The sequence below is a fragment of the Schistocerca americana genome, chromosome 11 (assembly GCF_021461395.2).
Source record: "Schistocerca americana isolate TAMUIC-IGC-003095 chromosome 11, iqSchAmer2.1, whole genome shotgun sequence".
NCBI lineage: Eukaryota > Metazoa > Arthropoda > Insecta > Orthoptera > Acrididae > Schistocerca > Schistocerca americana.
Window position 1 is genome coordinate 105,851,411 of NC_060129.1, and position 23,363 is coordinate 105,874,773.

Here is a 23,363-nt window from a genome sequence, read left to right on the forward strand (position 1 = left end):
AACCCAAGTTGCCGGTCTCTAACCACACACAGTCCTAAGCTAAGGAATAGCTTTTAGGATGATACTGATGATTTCCTATTCGTGAGAATACCTCTCATCTATCGCCAGTTAAGCCACAGACTAATAGGTACACATCAGGGACGACAATCTTGAAGTGTCGCTGTTCGAGAGACTATGTGTAGGTCTTCCTGTTGTCCACAAGAACTTGGAAACTGTGCTCCAACACAACGCACGTTGCCATACCCACAACGACAGCCACTCAGTCCTGCTGGTGAGGGTAGCCAATCGAAGGAAGGACGTCCGCTGCTGCCACTGCTGTCTCTGCTACTCACTGTTGCAGACTGCCGTCTGCTGCCATTCCGTACCGAGGAGTACGTCTATGGGGTGGCCCTACCATCACCCAGGAGCTCCACAGTCCCCACAGTCTCCACCCACCCTCTTCCCTCCGAAAGTCACATCTGAAAGAGAAGGTTTCAGTGTTCTGTCTTACAAGGAGAGGTCCACAGCGGTGCTATCTACTTTTCGAAACTACCTATACAGGTATGTAGGTTAACTTCCCAGGTATCACACACTGCAGCCATTCACCCTGGTGGGCCCTCGTTTGGAGTAATTGTCGAAAAAAAAAGGATTCAAAATTTTGTGTGTCACTCAATAGTGTTAAGAAAATTACATAGCACACTCTGGTGGCATGGTAGAGCGGATTGGACAACTGCTCCACGTGCTAGAGGTCAGGGGTTCAAATGTTGTCAGGTGTTGTAAATTTCTTTTACCTTTAAATCGCTATTGAAATGACTTTTATTCAAGTAAATGATTTAAATGTAATATTCAGTTCTATTCCTCTGTCACATTATTTTTATCACCATCTGAATTTTACCATTCATTTGATATTTTTGTTTACACTATTCTTTTTCCAATCGGAATTTTTGTGAATGTCAATTTAATTGTATTTATCTGTTATAATATACAATTATTTGAACATTCCAATCTATTAGTTAAAAAAAAGATTGAATAATCTATTTATATTTCTGCAATAGTGTCAAAAATTCATTTTTGTTACCAGTTGTGCAATTTGTTTTGCATGGTAATCGTCATTCAGACATTTAAAGTATAGCCTAAATGTCTATTCAACTATGGAAAAACATCAGAGACGAAAATTAAAAAAAAGAAGGATTTATAAGTAAAACAAAATTCCAGAAAAATGAGAATACATACAATTAATGCAATAACGTGGACGATAAAACAGGGCAACAAAACGAGAAATTAAATCGAAATTAATAAATAAAATTAGTTAAAACACACGACCAAAGATTTCAAGCAGAGACCAAATGATGTAAAGTAAAAAATGACACAAATGAGAAAGTTCATACGGTGATCAAAATAATGTGACAAAGGCATGGAATATAAAATTTCATTTAAATCAATTAATTGAATAAAAATAATGATCAGAGTCATTTCGATAAAGAAAAAACCTTACTGCATCTGACATGTTCGACCCCAAGACCTCTTGCATGTGACGCTGTAATCGTATACCTTATGGCACGTAACCAGACTACACTAAAGAAATATCTTAGTGCTGTTGCGCGTTGCACAAAATTACCGAATTATTTTTTTGTCAGTTACTCGTAAAAAAGGCCCCACCAGGGTGAATAGCTGCACTGTGTGATACCTGGGATCATAATGTACGTCACTGTATAGACAGTTTAAAAAAGTCGATCTCACTGCTGGGGGGCCTCTCTTTGTTGGTGTGGCCTTTACTGGTACTATGAACGTTAGATCAAGCACATCTCATCTTCTTTTAACATGGCAGGTCCGTTGAGGGGCTAATAGTTCTATATAGATGTTATTTATTTTTATACTACCGCATTCCTTTGTTCTTGTATTTTGAACTGACGTGCTATGTTTTGTATTACTCTGTAGTTTTATATTTATTGTTTAGTGATTCACTTAACACAAAGTTATTCTGTACTCCCCTTATGCCTGGACTACACTTTCCTTTGTACAATTCATATAATGATTGCTTCAGTGTCATTATAATCCTTTACAAAGCCTAGAATGCAAACCCACTACACAGTTACTATATGTCGCCATGTCTCTCACTATAAAGTACTATTTCATATAGCACATTCAGAGAACTATGACACGTTGAAACGTCTTGTGTATTTGTGGTAAACTGTTTGTCCCGTTTATCATCATCTTCTTCACCTAATTCAGGAACGGCAGATCACTACGATGAAATAAAGAATAGTTCTGTGTAATACACATTTCTTTGATTGGATACTTTGGTTTCACTCAGAGTACTTTGTCTCTAATGTAACATAACATTTATTAGAATTAATTTTCTTGAAAGAGTAGAGAAGAACACAAGCACTGCGCTTAACTGTTACGATCTCAGTGATTGGTAGGTGTATGTTCAGTACAGTTTATAGCAATGTTAGTGATTTTTATAGATCACAATCTTCTTTAAATTTACTGTTGTTATACACACCATAGTGTATTTAACAGTTGTATGTTATCCAGTGTGTGTTTGGTGTATGAATGACAGCTATGTCTGACATTTTTCACGGTGAAGGTCAGATGTGAGGACGTTCCGTCAAGTGAACTTATGTGTGGTCATTTCTTTGTTCGGAGAGCTATGTGTGAGGAGGTACAGAAATTCACTTGAACCGTTACACAAACAATTTTTTCACTCTAGCATCAAGTTTAGGGACAGAATGTGGGTGATATGGATACATTTCTTATATTTAGGTTGGTTGTAAGTATCGACTCCGGTGACTGCAGAGACCAAGTGGTTCAGTTTATGTTTGCAACATACAGCATAGCATGATTCCATCTGTCCACCAGGATGGTAATCCTGTGACTGTGTGTCAGCAACTGTGTCACTGCCTTCGTGGATGTTTGTCAGTTCGGTGGTGTGAAGTTGGCAATGTTAAATCCTTTCATTGCGATTTTAATACTGATACAACAGGTTTATTGCTCCTTCTGAAAGAAAAATAGTTTACTCTTGCCACACTAATTGCATTTAAGTGACACATTCCCTATGGAAAAATTTACTGTGAGCAGGAGGAAATGATAGATGACAGTTCAACTTGGACTGCTGCCCATTCCTAATTATAATCATCATGGTTGGTAACCAGTACTGCGTCGAGGTATGTTAAACCTAAAAGTGATTTCAACATGGAGAATCAGCATCTACTTGCTCTGGTTTATCAGTGGGTTATATGTGCATCTCATGTTAATGTGAGATGTTCCTGGAGGGCAGTTACCAAAGTATTCGGAGAAGGAGGGGTGGACCACACAGAATGTGAGGGCTGCGTGGCTCTTTCACTCAGTACGTACCTCACACAAGGAGAAAGAGACAACAGCTTGGCCGAACGGGTGCTGATGGTGGCTGGCTCCATTGCCCAATAGCTGGCTGCTGATGCCCACAGCAAGCTCAGAGGTTGCACTCAGTACCAGGGAGGCGCCTGTTTTCAGTCTCTCTCGGCATTTGAGAGCTGGATGGACGAGTGCCTGACTTAAGAGATATGCGCGTGTGTGCAATGTTCCAATTCTGTTTCGAAGTAAAACAGAGACGCACTGCCTCTTGCAGCGGTTTCAGCCTTCTTTACATGTTTCATGGAGGATCACTGTGTTCTTGAAAATCCGTCTCAAACAGGGTTACGTTATATTACATTGCCATTATATTCTACCCTCTAAGATAGGCTGAGGTTTTTACTTGGTAGTCAGTGGTAACATATTGTTTGATAACTGAGACTGATCACCACAATTTTTAAAATTATTTTTCACAAATTGCAAAGTTATTTCCATCTGTGTAGATATTTTTGGAATATTACAAGCACTATTGGCTTTTACTTGTTGGGAGTGGAGTAGTATTCATGTATCGTGTATCACATTTGGTTTTCTGACTGGACTGGCTACACAAATTTCTGATTCAGTTTTCCAGTTCCTACGAGCTGTAGTTGGGCAAACTGCCAGCTGCGACACAGGAGGTTGCGTGGTGGTAGCTCCTGGCCCTCTGCCGACATGATGCCAGTCTGAAGGAAATCACTAAATATCGGTAGGAGGGAAATGTGGCCAGTCGAAGAGTTTGCTGTAGCTCCCCATTATGTGAGAGTGGTGATCTATGTTAGATTATGCGTCGTAGTAAGTCTGCTTACTGCAGCACTGGAGGTTGGTGTACCATTATTTTTAATTGAGAATACACTGATAACGCAATTTCAGGTGATAAGCAGGTAACAATGCGCGAATATTAGTACCAAAGTCTGAATGTAATTGAACAAAGTAGTTATTGAAACGTGTAAATTCAGTCTAGAATCAGAGCGAAAGTGGTGTGAATATTCCTCATAATATCACATCTTAACTACAGATGCAAGTTTCTGGACAATCTGCGTGACAGATAGAGGTAAATTCTTCGTAGGTCCGAACTAAAGATGCATTCCAACTACAGAACTTTTATGTGGATGCTTTGTTATGGAGAAAATTATGATAATTTTTGGCACAAAACATGTTCCTGCCAAGCAATTTTCAGTAATTAAATATTTTAGATAATTAGTAGTGTATTTTTCGATATTTGATTAATTTTCACAAAAGGAAGTCCTCTTATTTTTTCTTTCCATTACACACTGATCAGCCAGAACAATGTGACCACCTACCTAATAGCCAGTATGCCGACCTTCGACACGTATAACAGCGGAGACTCGTCTGGCATGGAAGCAAAGTGGCGTTTGTAGGTCACAGGAGGGAGCTGGCACTAAATCTCCACATACAATTCACCTTCCCATAAATTCCGTGGTGGGGGCGATGGTGGGTGCGATGAGCTGTGATGCCCCATAAAATAACATCACAGATTTGTTAGGTCTGGTTAAGATCTGGTGACTTGGGAAGCCAGCACATCAGCTGGAAATCGCCACTGAACGGGTATACGTGGTCTGCCACGAGCTACGATACTCCTTGATCGTCATGGTACCACTAGACCATGGACACCCATGTGAATGTTCCTCAGAGCATAATGGAGCTACTGCCAGCATGTCTCCCTCCTGCAGTACGTGTGTCAAGAAGCTGTTTCCCTGGAAGAAAAAGGATTCACGACCTCCCGTGTGCATGGCGAAGAAGGTATTGGGATTCATCAGACCATGCAACGCTCTGCCACTGCAACAACTTCCAGTGCCAATAGTCACATGCTCTTTTCAGTCACAGTTGCCGATTTTGTGGTATTAACATTGGCAAATGCATGGGTTATAGGCTACGGAGGCTCATTGTTAGCAGTGTTTGGTGCACTGTGTGTTCAGACCGACTTGTAGTCTGCCCACAGATCGCCGCTTGTCCTGGTTTACGAGTTTACCCAGCCTACGACATTCACCTGTGATGAGGGGTGGCTGCCCAACTCCTGGACACCTGCTTCATATTCGTTTCATCACATGATGAAGACACTCGCCACAGCACTCCTCGGACAAGTTGTGCAGTTTCCGAAATGCTCGAGCTGAAGCTCTGGGCAATCACAAACCACCCTCGATCAAACTCAGACAGATTCAACACGCAGACAGCGTGCACACTGATACTAGGAGCACTGTGCAGGTGTATGACTGGCAGCCATTCGTCGCCATGTGTCGCTGCTGCCGCTTTGTTGTGTTTATATTGGTAGTAGGTTGGTGGTCAGAGTGTTCTGGTTGATCAGTGTATGTCTCCCTCTATCATTATTCTTTTGATGTTCCTACAGTAGTTATCAATGTTGCATAAATATGGATACAGAGGACGACTGCAGTTTCTTTGTTTGCATTATTCTAAAACAAATGAAGGGTATTGTCAAAAATCTTCATTTATTTTATTTCACAGACATTTGTGAGACTGCTAGCTTTATGATAGCACGTCTATCAGCTGCTGGTGGTTGTACTGCCTGGCAATGTCCTGTGGGGTTTTGCCGATGTTATCCACGGCCCTCTTGTTGGCCCCTGCCTCCAGCAGTGCTGTCACCGCCTCTGCCTGGCCTGTGAACGCCGCAGAGTGCAGCGGTGTCCACCCATCCTCATCCCTGGCGTTGGGATCGGCAGAGGACGCCACCAGCAGCTGCACAAGAGCTGCGTGGCCGTTCAGTGCAGCCTCATGCAGGGGAGTCTGCAGAGAGTTGTCCCTCGCACCCACGTCAGCACCTGCCATTAGCAGACACCTCACTGCCACTGTGTGGCCCCCAGCGGCCGCCCAGTGGAGCGCTGTCTTGTTGTTCTCGTCCGTCGCCCCCAGATCTGCCTTATCCTTGAGGAGCATAAGCAGCTCCTCCACTGCCCCCTCCTTAGCTGCCTGGATCAGTCTCTTGTCCTTCGCCTCTCCACGAAGGCTCCTACAAAAAACAGAGAAATTCTCATACATTACTAGAAACACGAAGACATCATGAAGAAAACAATCGCAGGAGCAGGACTGTGACCTCTGAAAACACGTCCATTCAGTGACAACCAATGAATCTACAATTCTCTCCCTTCTACAGCCCAGAGTAACCTAAAGTCTTGGTAGTTTCAGATACGTAACCACAGCAGTTGTCTTTTCAAATCCTTCATTCACTACTAATTATATTTCTCACACTGCATCTCTCAAGAAGTTCAGTCACTACATTTTCTCACATTCATTCCCTACACTAACTTACTTCAAAAACCAAACGCTAGTGTTAAGCAGTCACGGCCCTTGACTGAAAGAGCTAAGTCATGCTGCCACTAGTAGTGTTCTGTGTGCACTAATATCTTCTGCCATAAGGAAACGCAGCACAAAAAGCTAATCAAATCCCTTGATATTTAAGGAATATTTCCTGTTATGAAGAAAAAATCAGCAGAGCTATTCCCAAATATCCTGAAACAGCTTAATCAAACAGAGAAAGCTAGTTTTTATGAGAAACCTGTTTGGTCGAAATATTTCAGATACAGCAGTCAAAGTAACTCTTCTGTTTTGCCTTTGGTGGCACATAGTTATGCACAAGTGGTCACTTAACAAACAAAGTGCTTGCAAAATAAGAGCACTCACAGATACTATCTATTACACACACATACACACACACACACACACACACACACACACACACAAAGACAAACACACACACACACAATTTGAATATAAATTCTTGCAGCACTATCTGTCTGTAGACAACAACAAAATCTGCAGGTTATAATAGCAAATTTATATTTCTAGCACTTGCCAGATCACGATTCGAAGCTCTGATCCAAGGAAATCTTGGCCTCCTGAACACACTGTAGACTTCTTACCATTGATCTATGTCCTCAGAAATGCACCATGTCATTTGCGCGTATCAGATTTACCATAATGAGCCTAACAGATAATAACCACAATCTGATACTACAAACTGTGTTGCATCTCCTTCTGAATAAGACGTAGCAATTTGTTTTTAATCTAAAGGTGATAAAGAACAAATTCATGTTATTATCCTACCACATGACATATTACAGCTGACAAATCCCGTATCCATCAATCAGTCCCCTCACTTTCTTGTTCTATGAATACTACATTTATGTGATGTTCCTGATCTAGTTGTTTCGACAGAAAATCTTACAGTTCTTATACTTGGAATGGCTGTTAATATTGTGACAAATCTGTGTAACGCTTCTTGACTCTTTCCTGTCGAATGACGATACAGGGAAAGTTATTTGTGAACGACTACAGTGGCCAACAGCCTGGAAGTTGTTTTGATCTCCACAGTCCTTTACTAGGTGTGCCCCCAGTGGAGGCTGTGTGCTTTTGCCTGCCTATGGTGTGTGCAGCGGTTCACAGGGACCCACGGTGTAAGATGGAATACCAGTAAGTGGTACTCCTTTTTTTTGAAATGCCACTGATAGAGGTAAAAGTCATATCCACAAGTTCAAAAATACCCTACAAATATGATGCAGACCCCAAGCTGTCCAATCGGGCATTGTAATAAGGAGCAACTAGTATGATTTACGTGCAACCGTTTTATCTATGACTCCTGCTGTTGGAATGGTAACCAGATGCAAACTGACTATGATCAGATTTAATCTACAATGTGCTCCAATTATTACTCTGCAGTTACTGGAACCTGATGAGTTGGCTGCCTCACAATCACGAGTTCCCCATACTCCAATTCAACAGATGTTCTGGGTGGACGAGTTTCTGAAAGACTGTATTATCTTTGTTGGGGAATTACAGTTAAAATGAAAGATATTTCTGTATAGCACTGTGGTTGTTTTGCTGTGTTTTCTTCACCTCAGTGATATTAGGCACCACTGATAGAGTTCCAGCGTCTGTGACTGCCACCAGCATTTGTGTGTTCAGTATCGATGTGGTACTAAATGCAGCCTTTGAGATGTGGCCATGTCATAGGAACTGAAACACCACAGCCTTTCTTCTGTTAGCAAATGCTGTGGACAGTGGAGGGACTGCTGCTAAATAATTTATTTTACGCATGATGTATGGATTTATAAAGGTTACTGATTTGGATTGTCCGAAATTATCGTGTCGTAGTCCTCCATCGTGCTAAGCAATACCTTATGTTTTTGCTTCCAATTAACTGAGACCATGTTTCTCAGCTTGGGAACGTATGGACGTCCCACTACGATGTTCTCCTCAATTTATTTAACTTCATGTTTAGGTTAGTTTCATGAGCTGGCATTTTTTTTTTACAATTAGTTTCCCCCCCCCCTCCCCCTGTCACTTAGACGTATCTACTTAAAACTTATTTCATTTCCCGCAGATCTTCCTACTTCTAGGTCAGCAAACTGATTTCATTCCTGAGATATCGTCCTCATGCTGGAAATCTCAAGTGTTTTAAGTGTTTAGAGAAGTGTTCCCACATCATTTGCGTGTGATGCTGCTGACAGCAGCCGTACTTGACGAATCAGGCTTTTAATTTACAGTATTATAGCAATCTACATCATGTTTGTCACCTGTTCACTAAATCTCATTTTTCTCATTGCCATAGTAACTAAAACATTAAATAAATCATTCAAGTTGTCAAAAGCCAAGCAAAATATCCTACTTGTGATTTGTAGATTGAGGTGAGATTCAGAATGTATTTGCACATTCCGCAATGGATATGACCTGCTTTTAACTGCTGTGGCACAGTGTTTCTATAGGGTTAGATTCCCTTTCAGAAGCAATTTTAGTGCAGTGTTTTGTAAGAATGTCGATTTTATAGTCAGAATTGAGTAATAGTATCAATATAGAATATTGAGGTGATGATCCATTTTACTTCTTTTGGGAGAACACCATCAGCCTGTCAATAAAATCGTAAGAATTACTGGTTTGATTAAAAGCTCGTGAACGTGAAAAAACTATGTGCCAATTTTCGTGGATAACTGCTCAAAAAACTCCAAAAGTATTCTATGAATGTTCTCTTGTTTATCGTTGATGATATTTGGCAAAATCTAGTAGTCCACTCTCGTTATCCGCCACAGTAATTTCATCTGTAACGATATCCTCCAGATGCTGTACTTTTTGTGTCACCTCGTTTTCGCTGTAGGCTTGTACCATGGGAAGCAAGCAGAGGATCTTGTTTGCTGGCCGGTATCCTCACAAACTGCATACATGTATTAACGGGGTTCTATATTCAGAGGAACAAGAAGTTACTTAACTTCACATAGTCCAGGTGTTGTGGTATAAGCTATTCTGTAACAGTTCACATTGGCCACACTCATGTTGAAGTACCAGTCCATTACGTACAATACTGTGGTACTTCGCTGAGACTTAAGGGTCGATTCGTTGACTCATCGGACAACTGACTGACTGGCCTTTCGGTCCCTGGCGGCGATCTAAATACTGATGGTCTAGACGGCGTTGGCGGCGTGTTTCTAGCGCATTTGTCTTTGGCCTCTCTCCTGATACGCACACTTTCTCCAGTGTCTATTATAGATCTTCTTGCAACCTCTGTGCCACCTGAAGTGCTGGCGCCAGCTTACGCCAGCACACTACTTGTCTCTGGATTCACATTTGGGGTGGTGGATGCCTAAAAAGAGTTCTTCTTCTTAAGTTGCCAATCCTAAGATTGATTTGCAGCAGCTCTCCATTCAGTGCGATTGTCGGCCAGCCTCTTTAATTCCGTGAAACTTCCGCATCCTAGGTCCTGCATTATCTGGCTTATGTACTTTCTTCTAGGTCTGCCTCTTGCCCTTTTACCCTCCACAAGGCCTTCCGTTATAGTGTGGAGAAGACTTTCATGTCTCAGAATGTGTCCCATCCATATATCTCTCCTCTTCTTGACCGTCTTCCAAAGAACTGGAACTTCCTCCGCTCTCTGCAGGACTTCTTCATTTGTCATCCTGGCCGTCCATGGAATTTTTAACATCCTTCGCAGACACCACATTTCGAATCCTTCAATCCTTCTTCTTTTGTCCTCTCCAAGTGTCCAGGTTTCGCTGCCGTAGAGAAGCACACTCCCAACAAAGGTCTTTATTAACCGCTTCCTTAACGACAGACTTATCGTATTTGATGTGAGGAGTCCTTTCCTTTTATAGAATGCAATCTTTGCCTGATTTATTCTACTTATTACATCTTTCCTACTACGACCATCTGATGTTATTCTGCTTCCCAAGTAGACAAAGTCTTGTATTTCTTTCAGCTTCTCTCCATTCAGCCTTATATTCGTAATTGCTTGATTATTTTGTTTGCTTGCAACTAAGATTTTTGTTTTTGACTTATTAATTTTCATGTTGTACCATGTAGCAAGAGTGTTTTCCATTTCCTCCAACACTACTTGTAATTCTTCCTCATTTTCCGCCTGACAGCAATGTCATCCGCAAAACGCAGCATATCAACTATTTTTCCCTGGATCCTGATTCCATTAGCTTGTCCTAGCTTTTCTCTGACCTCGTCCATTGCTTTCTGTATGTACATATTAAAGAGGACAGGGGAGAGTGCACATCCCTGTCTCACACCCTGTTTAATTTTTGCTTGTTGTTGATGTTCCCCACATCTCACTATTGCCACCTCTTCTTTGTATATGTTCCATATCGTTCTCCTGTCCTTGTACTTAGCTCCAGTTTCCCTCAATATCTGGAATAGTTTTTTCCATTCAACCATATCAAAGGCTTTTTCGAGGTCAATAAATGCTATGTAGGTGTCCTTTCCTTTTTCCATTCTTTTTTGTATTATGAGCCTTAGGGCCATAATAGCTTCTCGCATACCTCTCCCTCTTCTAAAGCCAAACTGGTCTTCTGTGAGCATGCATTCCACGTTCCCTTCAATTCTTCTGAGGAGGATGGTTGTCAAAATTTTTGATGCATGTGATGTTAGGCTGAGGGTTCTGTATTGTGCACACGATTTTGCTGGCATTTTCTTTGGTAATGGAACAATAATACACTTCTTGAAGTCCTCAGGCAGCTCTCCAGTATCATATATTTGGCAGATTAATTTATACAATTTATCTTTTATTTCTGTTCCAGCTGCTTTGATGATTTCTGCAGGCAATGAGTCAATTCCTGGTGCTTTTCCGTGCTTAAGTGCCTGTAGTACCTGATCAAATTCAGACCTTAGTATGCTGTCTCCTAGTTCATCTTTATCTACTTCGTCCTCACTTTCAATCATGTCATCTTGTACGTTGCCTCCATATAATTTCTCTAGGTATTCCTTCCACGTAAGTGCTATATCTTCATGATTATGCACCATCTTATTATCCTCTCTTATTAGGGCATTACATCTAATCCTTTGTCCTCCTGAGAAGAAGCGTTTCACTGTTTTGTATGCTAATTCAAGGTTCCCTTTCTTCAGAAGGTCTTCAACTTCTTTGCATCTGTCTTCAAGGAACCTTTCTTTTACTTGCTTCAACTTCCTGTTGATTTTGTTCCTAAGCACTCGGTATGCCGTTTTCCCTTCTTCCGTTTCATTATTTTTGAGCTTCCTTCTTTCCTCAAACATAAGTATTATTTCATCAGTTATCCACTCCTTCCTCTTTTCAGGTTTTTGTTTTCCAGTTATCTCTTCAGCTGCTTTTATTAGGCCATCTCTCATATTTTCCCAATGTTGTTCTACATTCTCTATAGGATGCTGTTGGAATAGATCCTTAGCCCTTTCTTGGAACTCCTTCTGCGTCTCACGGTTTCCAAGCTTCCCTATATCCAGTTTTCCATTTCCTATTTTCTTCCTTATGCATTTGAACTTTAGTTGGCATTCCGCAACAACCATGTTGTGATCACTGACAATATCTGGGCTTGCGTATGCTCTAGAGCCTGTTAGTTGATTTCTAAATCTATTTTTGACTAGAATGTAATCAATTTGGTATCGTTCTCTATCCCCTGGTGACTTCCAGGTGTATCTTCTACGGGGGTGATGTTGAAACCACGTGTTCGATATTATCAGTTGATTCCTGTTAGCCCGCATCTCGTGGTCATGCGGTAGCGTTCTCGCTTCCCACGCCCGGGTTCCCGGGTTCGATTCCCGGCGGGGTCAGGGATTTTCTCTGCCTCGTGATGGCTGGGTGTTGTGTGCTGTCCTTAGGTTAGTTAGGTTTAAGTAGTTCTAAGTTCTAGGGGACTGATGACCATAGATGTTAAGTCCCATAGTGCTCAGAGCCATTTTTTTTTTTGATTCCTGTTACAAAATTCTATAAGTCGGTCTCCTCTATCATTCCTTTTACCAAGGCCGTAGCGTCCAACAGCTGGCTGTACCTCTTTATCTCCTACTATTGCGTCCCAGTCTCCCATGATTATTAAATTTGTTTCTCCTTTGATTCCTCTCAAGGCTCCATTTAACTCTTCATATACAGCTTCAACTTCCTCATCCTCCTGGTTTGTGGTAGGCATATAGACCTGTATCACAACCGTCTCTGTAGGTTTGGTATCCAGACTGGCAAGTATTATCCTTCCTCCATATTGTATATATCCCTTCACTCTCTGCCCCAATTTTCGACTCATAACTACTCCAACCCCACCTGCTCCAGATCTATCTTCTATCATTCCTGTGTGAATTATCCTGTACTCATCACTCCAGAAATCTCCGCAGTTAGGCCATCTCATTTCAGACACTCCTAGTATATCCAACTTCATTTTCTTCATTTCTTGCTTAAGGTTTTCGAGCTTCCCCATCTGCAGTAAGGTGCGGACGTTCCACGTTCCAATTCTACTATAGCTCTTTTTATTTCCTTTCTTCCTATGAACTGTTGAAACAAGATCTCTGGTAGTCCCCTCCCAGAGATCCGAATGAGGGGCTATCTTACATAGTTAGTACATAATTTCTCCCAAGATCTGGCGTTACATTTCGTCCTCGCCCATTAACAGTTCTGTTGGTGCATGCACTGCCATTGTAGCCTCTAATCTAATCTGTAATACTGATGTTTGGTCTTCACTGTCATTCTTTCTCACAGCTGCTTGCCTCATTTGTAATATTAGTCGTGATATATTGGTGATAGACTTTGTCTGCTTAGTCTTAAAAAATACTTTGTGCGTCATTTCATTGTTTGTACATGTCATGGAGGCACGTAGAATAACATTCATTGGTGTTTTTCTGCCTTCATTTCGCGACAATGTGGTTCATGTGTTAACAATTTGTCATCATTTGCGCAATGCTGCGTTAAAATCCTCTCGTGAAACAGAGATGTTTTTATCTAGTACATGCTTGTGTCACGGTATCTTTTTCGTCGTTGGAGGTCGATCAAGACGTGATGAGAGCAGCCATGTCTATGTGCAGATTACAGAATTCGCTTCATCTATGGGCCAGCGGTTTGTCAATATGGAGCTGGCGTGAAGTAGTATCCCAGATGTGTTCCACCAGGTTCACATTGATTAATTTGGCGGTCAGTACATCAATGTCAGTGCACTATAATGCTCCTCAAATTACTGCACCACAGTTGTGATACGGACTGTTGTTCTACTGTGAGATTCAATCGCCATTGCGAAAAACATAAAGCATCAAAGACGCATCTGCCCTGCAACAGTGTTGACGTAGCTTACAGCTGGTATGAAGCCTTTGATTGCTGCCACTGGTGCCACGAAAGCCTACGTGAATGTCCACTACAGCTTAATACTGCCCCCACTATCCCGATTCATGGTGTGGTGGTGTTTCTTGTAACTGTTCACCTGGATGACGGCGCATCTGAACACGACTATCGACCTAGTGTAACGTGAAACGGGATTCACCGACCAGACGACACGTGTCCATTGATATGTGGTCCCATCTTAGTGACACTGTGTGCACCGTGTGAATGTGCGAACATCCAGGATTCGTCTGCTATGCAGCCTCAAGTTGAACAATGTGTGCAGAAGGTGAGCTCCAAACCACTTTTGCCCACAACAGCATTGAACTCTTTTTGCCAGGTCTGCCACAGGTCGATGCCTATCCACAGAGTGGGCAAGCCTGGTACCTCCACTTTCTAAGATGAGGTATGGACGCCCAACACCTTGTCACTTATTCTACAATACTTGAACCAATCCCTATAAGTACTGTCGATAGTAGGGCGTAGCAAGCTTCGCCAGTTCCGAAACGCTCATTCCAGACGGTGGGCCATCTCAAACTGCCCTTTGACAGAGTCGCTTATATAGATCGCATTACCAACATGTGCCCGCACTGTCACTAAATTATTCCCAATTCGTCTCTCCTCTGATAATTTACTTACTTTGCCACATGACGTCTCTGCAATGCCACCAGGAAGCATTCAACTTCGCGATCTCATCAGTATGTGTATATTTTCTCTAGAAGTCCTCCTGCTTAGCTGGGTGGTAACGTGCTTGCCCCCCATCCAGCTGTCCCGGGTTAGATTCCTGGCTGGGTTGGAGATTTTCTCCACTCATGGACAGACTGTTGTGTTGTCCTCATCATCATTTCATCCTCATCACCGTCGCGCAAGTCGCCCAATATGGCGTCTACTGAAGTAAGACTTGCATTTGAAGGCCGAACTTCCCTGGATGGGGCCTCCTGGCCAACAATGCCATACACCCATTTTCATTTTTTTCCATATACTCCTGCGATGGGCTCTTATGTAAGCACAGTGCAATGCAAACTTTGTGTACATCCGAAGATTTATCTCTTTACTAATAATAAGGTTCAGCATCTGTATCTTTTTGAGTACCACACCATATAATTTCTGCCGTAATGACAGAGCTGGGCCAGAGATATTAGCTGTGTATTGCCACTTATTCTATTTTCTATGTGAAAAAATGTTAACTTATAACAGATTTTGCAGCCACGCCACTAAGCCTGTTCCATCTTTCAGAGCTGTTGATGTTTTACAGTTCATTCCATCTCTAAATGAAATTTCATTCTCAACCACATCAGTTAGGTTACCTACTATGCAATGCCCAAGTATTTAGTTCTTATTGGCTCCTTCTTCTTGTAAGGCAATTGTATATAATGTTTGTATGCAAACATGTCTGCTTGCATAGTTGAGTGGTCACCATATATGGAGGTATACAGAAGACATGGGGTGGGTTTCTGGTAATGCCTGGGATATATCCTTGCAGGGAGATCTGGGACGAGATGCAGGCAGCCTCATGATGCCAGCTGACTAACTGTGTGTGTGTGTGTGTGTGTGTGTGTGTGTGTGTGTGTGTGTGTGTGTGTGTGTGTGTGTGTGTGTGTGTATGTGTGTGTGTGAGTGTGTGTGAATTCCTAAGGAATCAAACTGCTGAGGTCATCGGCCCCTACTTTTTAAACTCTACTTAAACTAACTTATACTAAGAACGACACATACATCCATGCTTGAAGGTGGACTCGAACCTCCACACTATCCGTGCGGCCACTCCGCACAGCAACTGACTGACTGAGTGAGACATACGGGCTCTGACGTCAAGGAATCTGGCAATAGCTGGAGACTGGTGTGCTGACACCACACTGCTCTGTACCACGCCATTGGCAGAGATCGATAAAGTGGGCAGTCAATCCTGATTGGTCCATCGACGTCAGAAAGCGGAGCTTCGCTTTTTGTGCGAACATTGTCTTCCAGTGTTTGTACTTTTACTTAAGTCTGTACAGGTTTTATAATTAAAACACTTTGTTTTAGTCTTCCAGCGCCTGTATTTTGATCTGTAAGGTCTTCTATTGGTCCACACAAACCTCTATAGCCCACCACATAAGAAAATCTTCACATTATTATCGCTGTACAAAGTTTTTCTTCGTAGTATCATTCCCACATACTCTTCCCCAACCTATTTCCTATTTTCTGGTTTTCAAAGCCTCATTTCCAACAAATGTTTCTCTCCATTTTTAAAAGTACATTACTATGTTTTCGAATATGGTTTTCTTAGTCTCATTGCCAACTAATTTTTCCCTTCCTTTTTGAGCTACTGAAATAGTAGGTTCTATTTTCTCGTATACCCTCTTCTCTGGTTAAGCCGTTAATGCTTTTTTGCATTTTGGTAGCCTGTTGTGGTTGCTTCCCGGAAGTTTTCTTTATCTTTTATATTGGTGGTTTTGTGGTGTAAAGTTATTCTGTTGTCATGTCTTATTTCTGACTGAAGTCCTCAGTTTAAAATTGATCACCGTGTTTTGGGGATATGTGGAACCTTGTTTACTTTCACTGACCGGATTCATGATTTTTTTGCGAAGTATTCCTCGCGATGTTGCGCCTCTTTAATCTCTTTCATAATATTTCCTTCTTGTTTATTGTATCATGCACTTCTTATTGTGTCAAATAACTCACACTCTGTCCATGTGCCCAATTTAACAAACACCTGGCAGTGTCCTGTTCCGATCTGCACCTAGTCTGTTGAGGTATGTGAAATTGTGATGCCTGTCTACGCTCATGAGGCTTTAAATGTACATGGAATCAGCAGGTCATGCATAGATGACGATACTATGTAATCAAGGCCACAATTCCTTGAATCAGTGTAATGGAGACAAAAAGCTTTTTCAAATACGCTTAAACATTTCTAACCGAATTAAAAGAAAGGTCAGCGTTGGTCGTAATATAGATGTTTCATTGATAGCAGAATCGATTTTCGATCACATAGTGATCATCTTCAGTGCTGGAAGTAAAAAATTTTACATAGTGATCAGTGAGTAAAACCAAAAAACCTCAAATACACCTGAGTATAAACCATCTGTTGGAAAGAACTTACCTGTGGTGTACAAATTAAACTCAGACTCTGGTATCAAGTTACCAATAACCAAAACTGAGATGCGACCACAATAACTGAACCCGCTGTTTACATTCACCTATACAGCAGATCTCGGTGTGACGCCCTCTATGTGGCGTGTGTCACGTGAAGACTTAACAATTCTTTATTTGCCAAGAGATTACCACAAAATACCAATGTGCACTTGCAAATCGTTAACTGAATATTAATTGTACATTAAAAAAAGCATAGGAAAAAAAGGCAGGGGGAAATGAACATCTTGCCAACATATGCATGTTATTTTCAAACAACTTAAAAAACATGTCATAATAAAAATCAACAGGTGAAGTTAATATGGTGTCAGGCTACAGGACTAGAAGAGAAATATACAAATAACATTACGTCAAATGTAACAGAATTTGTTATAACACAGTAACTGCCATCTGGCGTAGGGGGTCAGAGATATAAGGTTCTTAATTTACGTAAAATATTACATTGAAACCAAGAAGTCAAATACATAAATGTAATTATACAATGTATGTCACAATATAGCAGGTCAAAATGCTATGAAACTCATTACGTGTTATAAATTTTTTTAAAGGGTGCAGATTAACAATTTTTTATCGTATTTAACGACTTGATGAAGCACACATATCTTGTGTCCCGTTGGGACATGTGAACACTTTATATTAATTAAATAGTCATCGTAATTATGAAAGCAGGATGTTTTAAAAGCACATTGTGAGTGCAGAGATCGTTTAGCGCATTCGTGAGTGAAAATTACTGTTACAATTGCAAAGAATAAATTATATGTTGGATAGAGACAAGTGTACGAAATACGCTAGGTTAGTAGATACATCCACTGTCACAGCTGTTATTTATAGAAAAATTTATCATATGATACAAACAGAACTTGAGTATAAGGAAACAGTGTTCTCTTTAAAGTATAAAAGCTTTGTCCCAAATAAATACATCTCACTCAAGTTATACCCTTATTTGCACAAGCACTGGGTCAGACCCATTATACCTTTACAGTTGATAAAACAGAAATTAAAATGGTCAACCAAACGGTTTTGGATACTCGTATAAAGGAGATAATTTTAGTACATGTCTTATAGCAGCAGTGGGACCCTTTATAACATAAAAGCTAATTTTTAAAAAAGATCATGTATCCAAAGTAGGCCATAACAATTAATCCAAAATGTAAATAGTGGATAAATGGTTATATACATCGTATATCCCGAAAAAAAAGGTCATAAGGTAGGAAAGGCAACTGTACAAATTATTGCCAAAAAATACATCGTACTGTAGGTAAATTAGAGCCAGATTACCCACATTTTTCCGCAGTTACTAAAGCAATTAAAATGTAGTCACAAACTAGCAACATAAATAATTACATAAAAGCGATGAGGGTTTGATCCCTTGTCTATTGGGAAACCATATAGATTGTCATAACCGAACGCTTAATGTGTAGTGTGCATGGATTTTGTTAGAGAGCTGTTATGACTGTCGGTTATGTAACCTGACCACCAGTTAACAGAGGTTATTACAAAACCGGTGCTACAAGTACCAGCCAATTAATCTCAACAAATAACCTCAAAAAAATACCATACAAAAAAAAATATGTTAGCTAATGAAAAGTATGGGTAATACGGCAAGATGTGCATTTCCCCCCGTTTTTTTTTTTTGCTATGCGTTTTTTAATGTATAATTTTAAAATAGAAATATTCAATTAATGATTTGCAAGTGCACTTTGGTATTTTGTGATAATCTCTTGGCAAATAAAGAATTGTTAAGTCTTCACATGACACACGCCACATAGAGGGCCTTCCAAGACCCTGTCACACTGAGGTCTGCTGTATAGGTGAATGTAAACAGCGGCTGTAGTTATTGTGATCGCGTCTCAGTTTTGGTTGTTGATAACTTGATACCAGTGTCTGAGTTTAATTTGTACACCACAGGTAAGTTCTTTCCAACAGTTGGTTTATTCTCAGGTGTAATTGTGGTTTTTTTGTTTTTACTCACTGATCGCTATGTAAAGTTTTTAACTTCCAGCACTGAAGATGATCACAATTTGACCGAAAATCGATTCTGCTATCAATAAAACATCAATATTATGGCCAACGCGACCTTTATTTTAATTTAACATATATGGTCGTTGTGCACACAGCACTTCATGGAGTCGCCAATCAATTTCTTACCGACTTATCAATGTCAAATACTTATTTAGCTCCCATATTTCCCCCTGCCCTGAATTGCATCAGAGGCTACAGCGTAACGCAATACTCAGTTGTTCATTTGACTAGGCATGTTGATTACCATGAGTGTTGTTAGTCCTGGGCCTGCATAAGTATTATGTAGGTACCTAATATATTTTCTTGGGCATCAAAACGAATTGCATTGGCGATGAAGTCGTGTTGTAAACCGATCTATTCACTGTAATATAGCGGTATTGTTAATAAAGCCAAATAATGATGTCCACTGCATCATTGATTTTAAAAAAAAGGTAAGTAAAAATCAGGATGTATTTACGTAGAAACTGCTCTGTAATGATAACAGAAACTATAGTCAGGAGATCTGTGAAAGACCTGAGCTCTGCGGGGTGATGACAACTGGTCAGGTGCACACTGCTGCACACGTGTCCACTCACCTAAACCCACAACAGGACTCCCTGGACTTCCTCATTAGGACCAGCAGCTGCCTCAACTGTCAGGCCCTCTGAGCGTGACTAACCAGACTCCAACATTCATCGAGTCTGATGTCTCAATGAATGATTTCCGAACACTACCTTTGCCAATGTCTCACTCCCTGTGGGGCAGCTGCTTGTGATAAGCAGGAAGTCCACATACATGTAACACACAACATGGAAGTGTCTGAAAGAGTGGTTTAAAGGAAAGTATGCAAAACACATATTGTTAAAGACATACGCAGCACAACATGGCATACCCTAATTACACTGTGGCATGTTACTTTATTTGTATTTCCACACTCATTATTCCTTCAACATTTCCTTTCGTGAAGAGCCATGGACTTATTTTAACATATGACATATTTTAACATATGATAGTGAAAGTATTTGTGTGTTGGGGGTATTTTTGTTTTCAATTATAGTTTTCTATCTTCCAAATTAAACTGCAGGGAGTAGATTTGGAACAGGGTTTTTATGCATTGCATCTCCAGGAAACCTTGACATCATAATGTCAACCTTGACATCATAATGTCAAGGTTTCCTGGAGATGCAATGCATAAAAACCCTGTTCCAAATCTACTCCCTGCAGTTTAATTTGGAAGATAGAAAACTATAATTGAAAACAAAAAAACCCCCATCATAATGTCAAGGTTTCCTGGAGATGCAATGCATAAAAACCCTGTTCCAAATCTACTCCCTGCAGTTTAATTTGGAAGATAGAAAACTATAATTGAAAACAAAAATACCCCCAACACACAAATACTTTCATTATCATTGGAGAGGAAATTTAATTTTATAGCAGCTTTCCTGTGTAACAGCACTGATTGACTCACTTGTGTTCTGAAGTGAATGTAAGACACACCGAAAGCATCGAAGGATGTGCATAATCACTTTGCTCCTTGCCTACTCGAACGATGAGAGCCATAACTCCTGCTTTATCAAACACGCGACAAAGTGGCATTCGACTTTGTGAGCATAACACTTGGCTAACACCCCACAGGTACCACTGTGAATGCTGACGACGTGGACATGGTTTGACGGGAGTCACTGCAAGGGAGAGACGACAGCGCCATCAGATTGGGGACTGGTCTGGGGGGTCGTGGGGAGACCGCCTGTGACAGGAGGCCAGCCGTGGTCGCTGTGGGGCTGAGAGGTGGGGGTGGCGCTGCCGTCTCCAGTGACTGGGAGCTGCGGAGAGAGTCTCTGCCTGGGAATGTGCATTCACATGGAGAACAGAGGGCAGCTTACTGGAGACGGATCCTCCACACATGAATAGTAGAACACACACTGACAACGATAGTAGGGGGTTCACTAAGATCATTGACTTACCATTGAGCTGATCAGTTTACACAGTTTCATGAGTTCCTCTTACCAGTAGCTCAGCACAGGAAACAACAGTTCAAATGGCTCTGAGCACTATGGGACTTAACATCTGTGGTCATCAGTCTTCTAGAACTTAGAACTACTTAAACCTAACTACCCTAAGGACATCACACACATCCATGCCCAAGGCAGGATTCGAGCCTGCGACCGTAGCGGTCACACCGGCCGGCGAAACAACAGTCTGTACAAAATAAATCACATGTGAATGGTGCATACAAGGGTCAGATGCTGTGCTGGAGCGATACCAAAACTATTGGACCACATGGTTTCAATATATAACGAGGTAAATCACACAGAAATTGGAATGGAAAAATCCATTTCGTGGACTTAACGTGGTTCAACGATCATCAGATTTCTATAGATAGTGTGTCAGGGATCAGGGACCAGACGTTAGGAGGCATAGATGGTAAACAGGAGTGCCAAAAGTGTCTCGAAGAATGACATCGAAATAAACTCAAAATACGAAAAACTGGATGTAAATATAGGAAAGGTTGAATTACAGCAGTGATACTAAGTTATGCATAGTTGTTAGCGTTTGCAGTGTCTCTTCCTGAAACTTTTACTTGCCCAAGACATGGCCAGCCACGCTCCTGTGCCATGAGAGCACACAGGGGTTGGAGCTGGTTCTGCCCTGGGACCATAATGGCCACAGCGTCAGTTTCCACACGTCCTGTGTGTCACGCTGGCCAGTGGATACACGACAAACAGCCCAGTAGCTGTGTGGGAGTCACCACCGCGCCATGCGGATGCCGCAACACAAAAGGAAGCGACCTCTGTGTCCGTCCACAGTGGGGCCACCTGAAGCCTACACACAGAGTCAGACTAGAGCTAGCCAAGACAACGTATCCGTTTTACCAACTGCTGCTACTTATCTGAGTCGTAATTTACGTATGCTACAGTGCAAATATTGATCATTGCATACTAGAAATAGATATACAAAACCTAGCAATTAAATTTTATGAGCTCACAGCTCTATCGAAGCGTTATAGTTCCATGAGTTTTAGACCAAATGCCTTTCGGGCACTGTCAAGTAACAAGTGTCTCCAGTATGATGTTTTCCATTATACGATGAGGTGGGCAGAGAGCGAATACATTTGATCTTTTCAAATTGCAACATGGTTTTAATTGTTCCATAATAGAAAGCAAATGTGGTAATAATAGAAGACAATTATTGATTTTCAAATGGATAAACACAGTTTGTACATGTTTTCATAGTGAACAGAGAGAAATAAAAAAGGGGAATCGAAGATGTGACATTCAATTTCGAAACTAAATGCTATTCTTGCCATGGAGCCAAAGAACGATGTAGAGATCGACTGCAATAGTCAGTTAGTTCTTACAAGTCAGAATTTCGGACTTACTTTTAGAGTGATACACGCAGATGACACCGCCAGATGTCATTGTAGCACTGTTAAACTCATTCGAGCACAACTGATTCTCTGTGACTGGGAGAGCGGATACAAAAGCCCATTAGTGTTGATCGTGTTGAGTATTGTTACCAGACCTCGTAGACTGTGTAAGGGCCGTGAGCAGACTCAGATGTTCAGTGATCACTTTGAAGGACGCAGAGATGCTTTGTACGCATGCTGAAGCATTATAAGCAGCTGTCACGATTAGTAAATGACGTAATTCAGGGTCTCTGTTTCGCTGGTTGGTCGAATTGTGCAATAATCACATTTTGGATCATTCATATATTACAGTGTACCAATGTTTATTTGCATGGGAACGTACAGATTATCGAAGATCCTGTAGACCACATCTGAACAACCCAATGGACGACCACCATATAATCAGCCGACCTCGTCGTAACCCATTCATATCTATGCCTGCCAGCCAAGACCAAGTGATGGACTAAAATCAACTACCTCTCTTATTTATACCATTCTTCAGAGGGTTATCCATTTATTTATACACTAAAAAGCCGAAGAAACTGATACACCTGCCTAAGATCGTCTAGGGCCCCAGCGAGCACGCACAAACGTTGCAACATGACGTTGCATGGACTCGACTAATGCCTGACGACGTGCTGGAGGGAACTGATTACATGAATCCTGCAGGGCTGTACATAAATCCGTAAGTGTACGAGGGGTGATCTTTTCTGAACAGCATGTTGCAAGGGATCCCATATATGCTCAATAATGTTCGCGTCTGGCGAGTTTGGTGGTCAGTGGAACTGTTTAAACTGAGAAGAGTGTTTCTGGAGCCACTCTGTAGCAATTCTAGACGTGCAAGGTGTCGAATTGTCCTGCTGGATTTGCCCATGTCCTTTGGAATGAACAATGGACATGAATAGATGGAGG

At 41.3% G+C, this 23,363-nt stretch overlaps 1 protein-coding gene across 1 annotated transcript in view; it reads right to left on the reverse strand.

The window, feature by feature from the left end:
• Nucleotides 1–5,853: 5,853 nt before the first annotated feature.
• Nucleotides 5,854–23,363, reverse strand: part of LOC124553322 (ankyrin repeat, PH and SEC7 domain containing protein secG-like) — a 66,861-nt gene continuing 49,351 nt past the window's right edge. Inside the window, exon 5 of the mRNA XM_047127200.1 lies at nucleotides 5,854–6,334. Coding sequence (XP_046983156.1) covers nucleotides 5,854–6,334 — 481 coding nt within the window. The remainder of the gene's footprint in view (nucleotides 6,335–23,363) is intronic.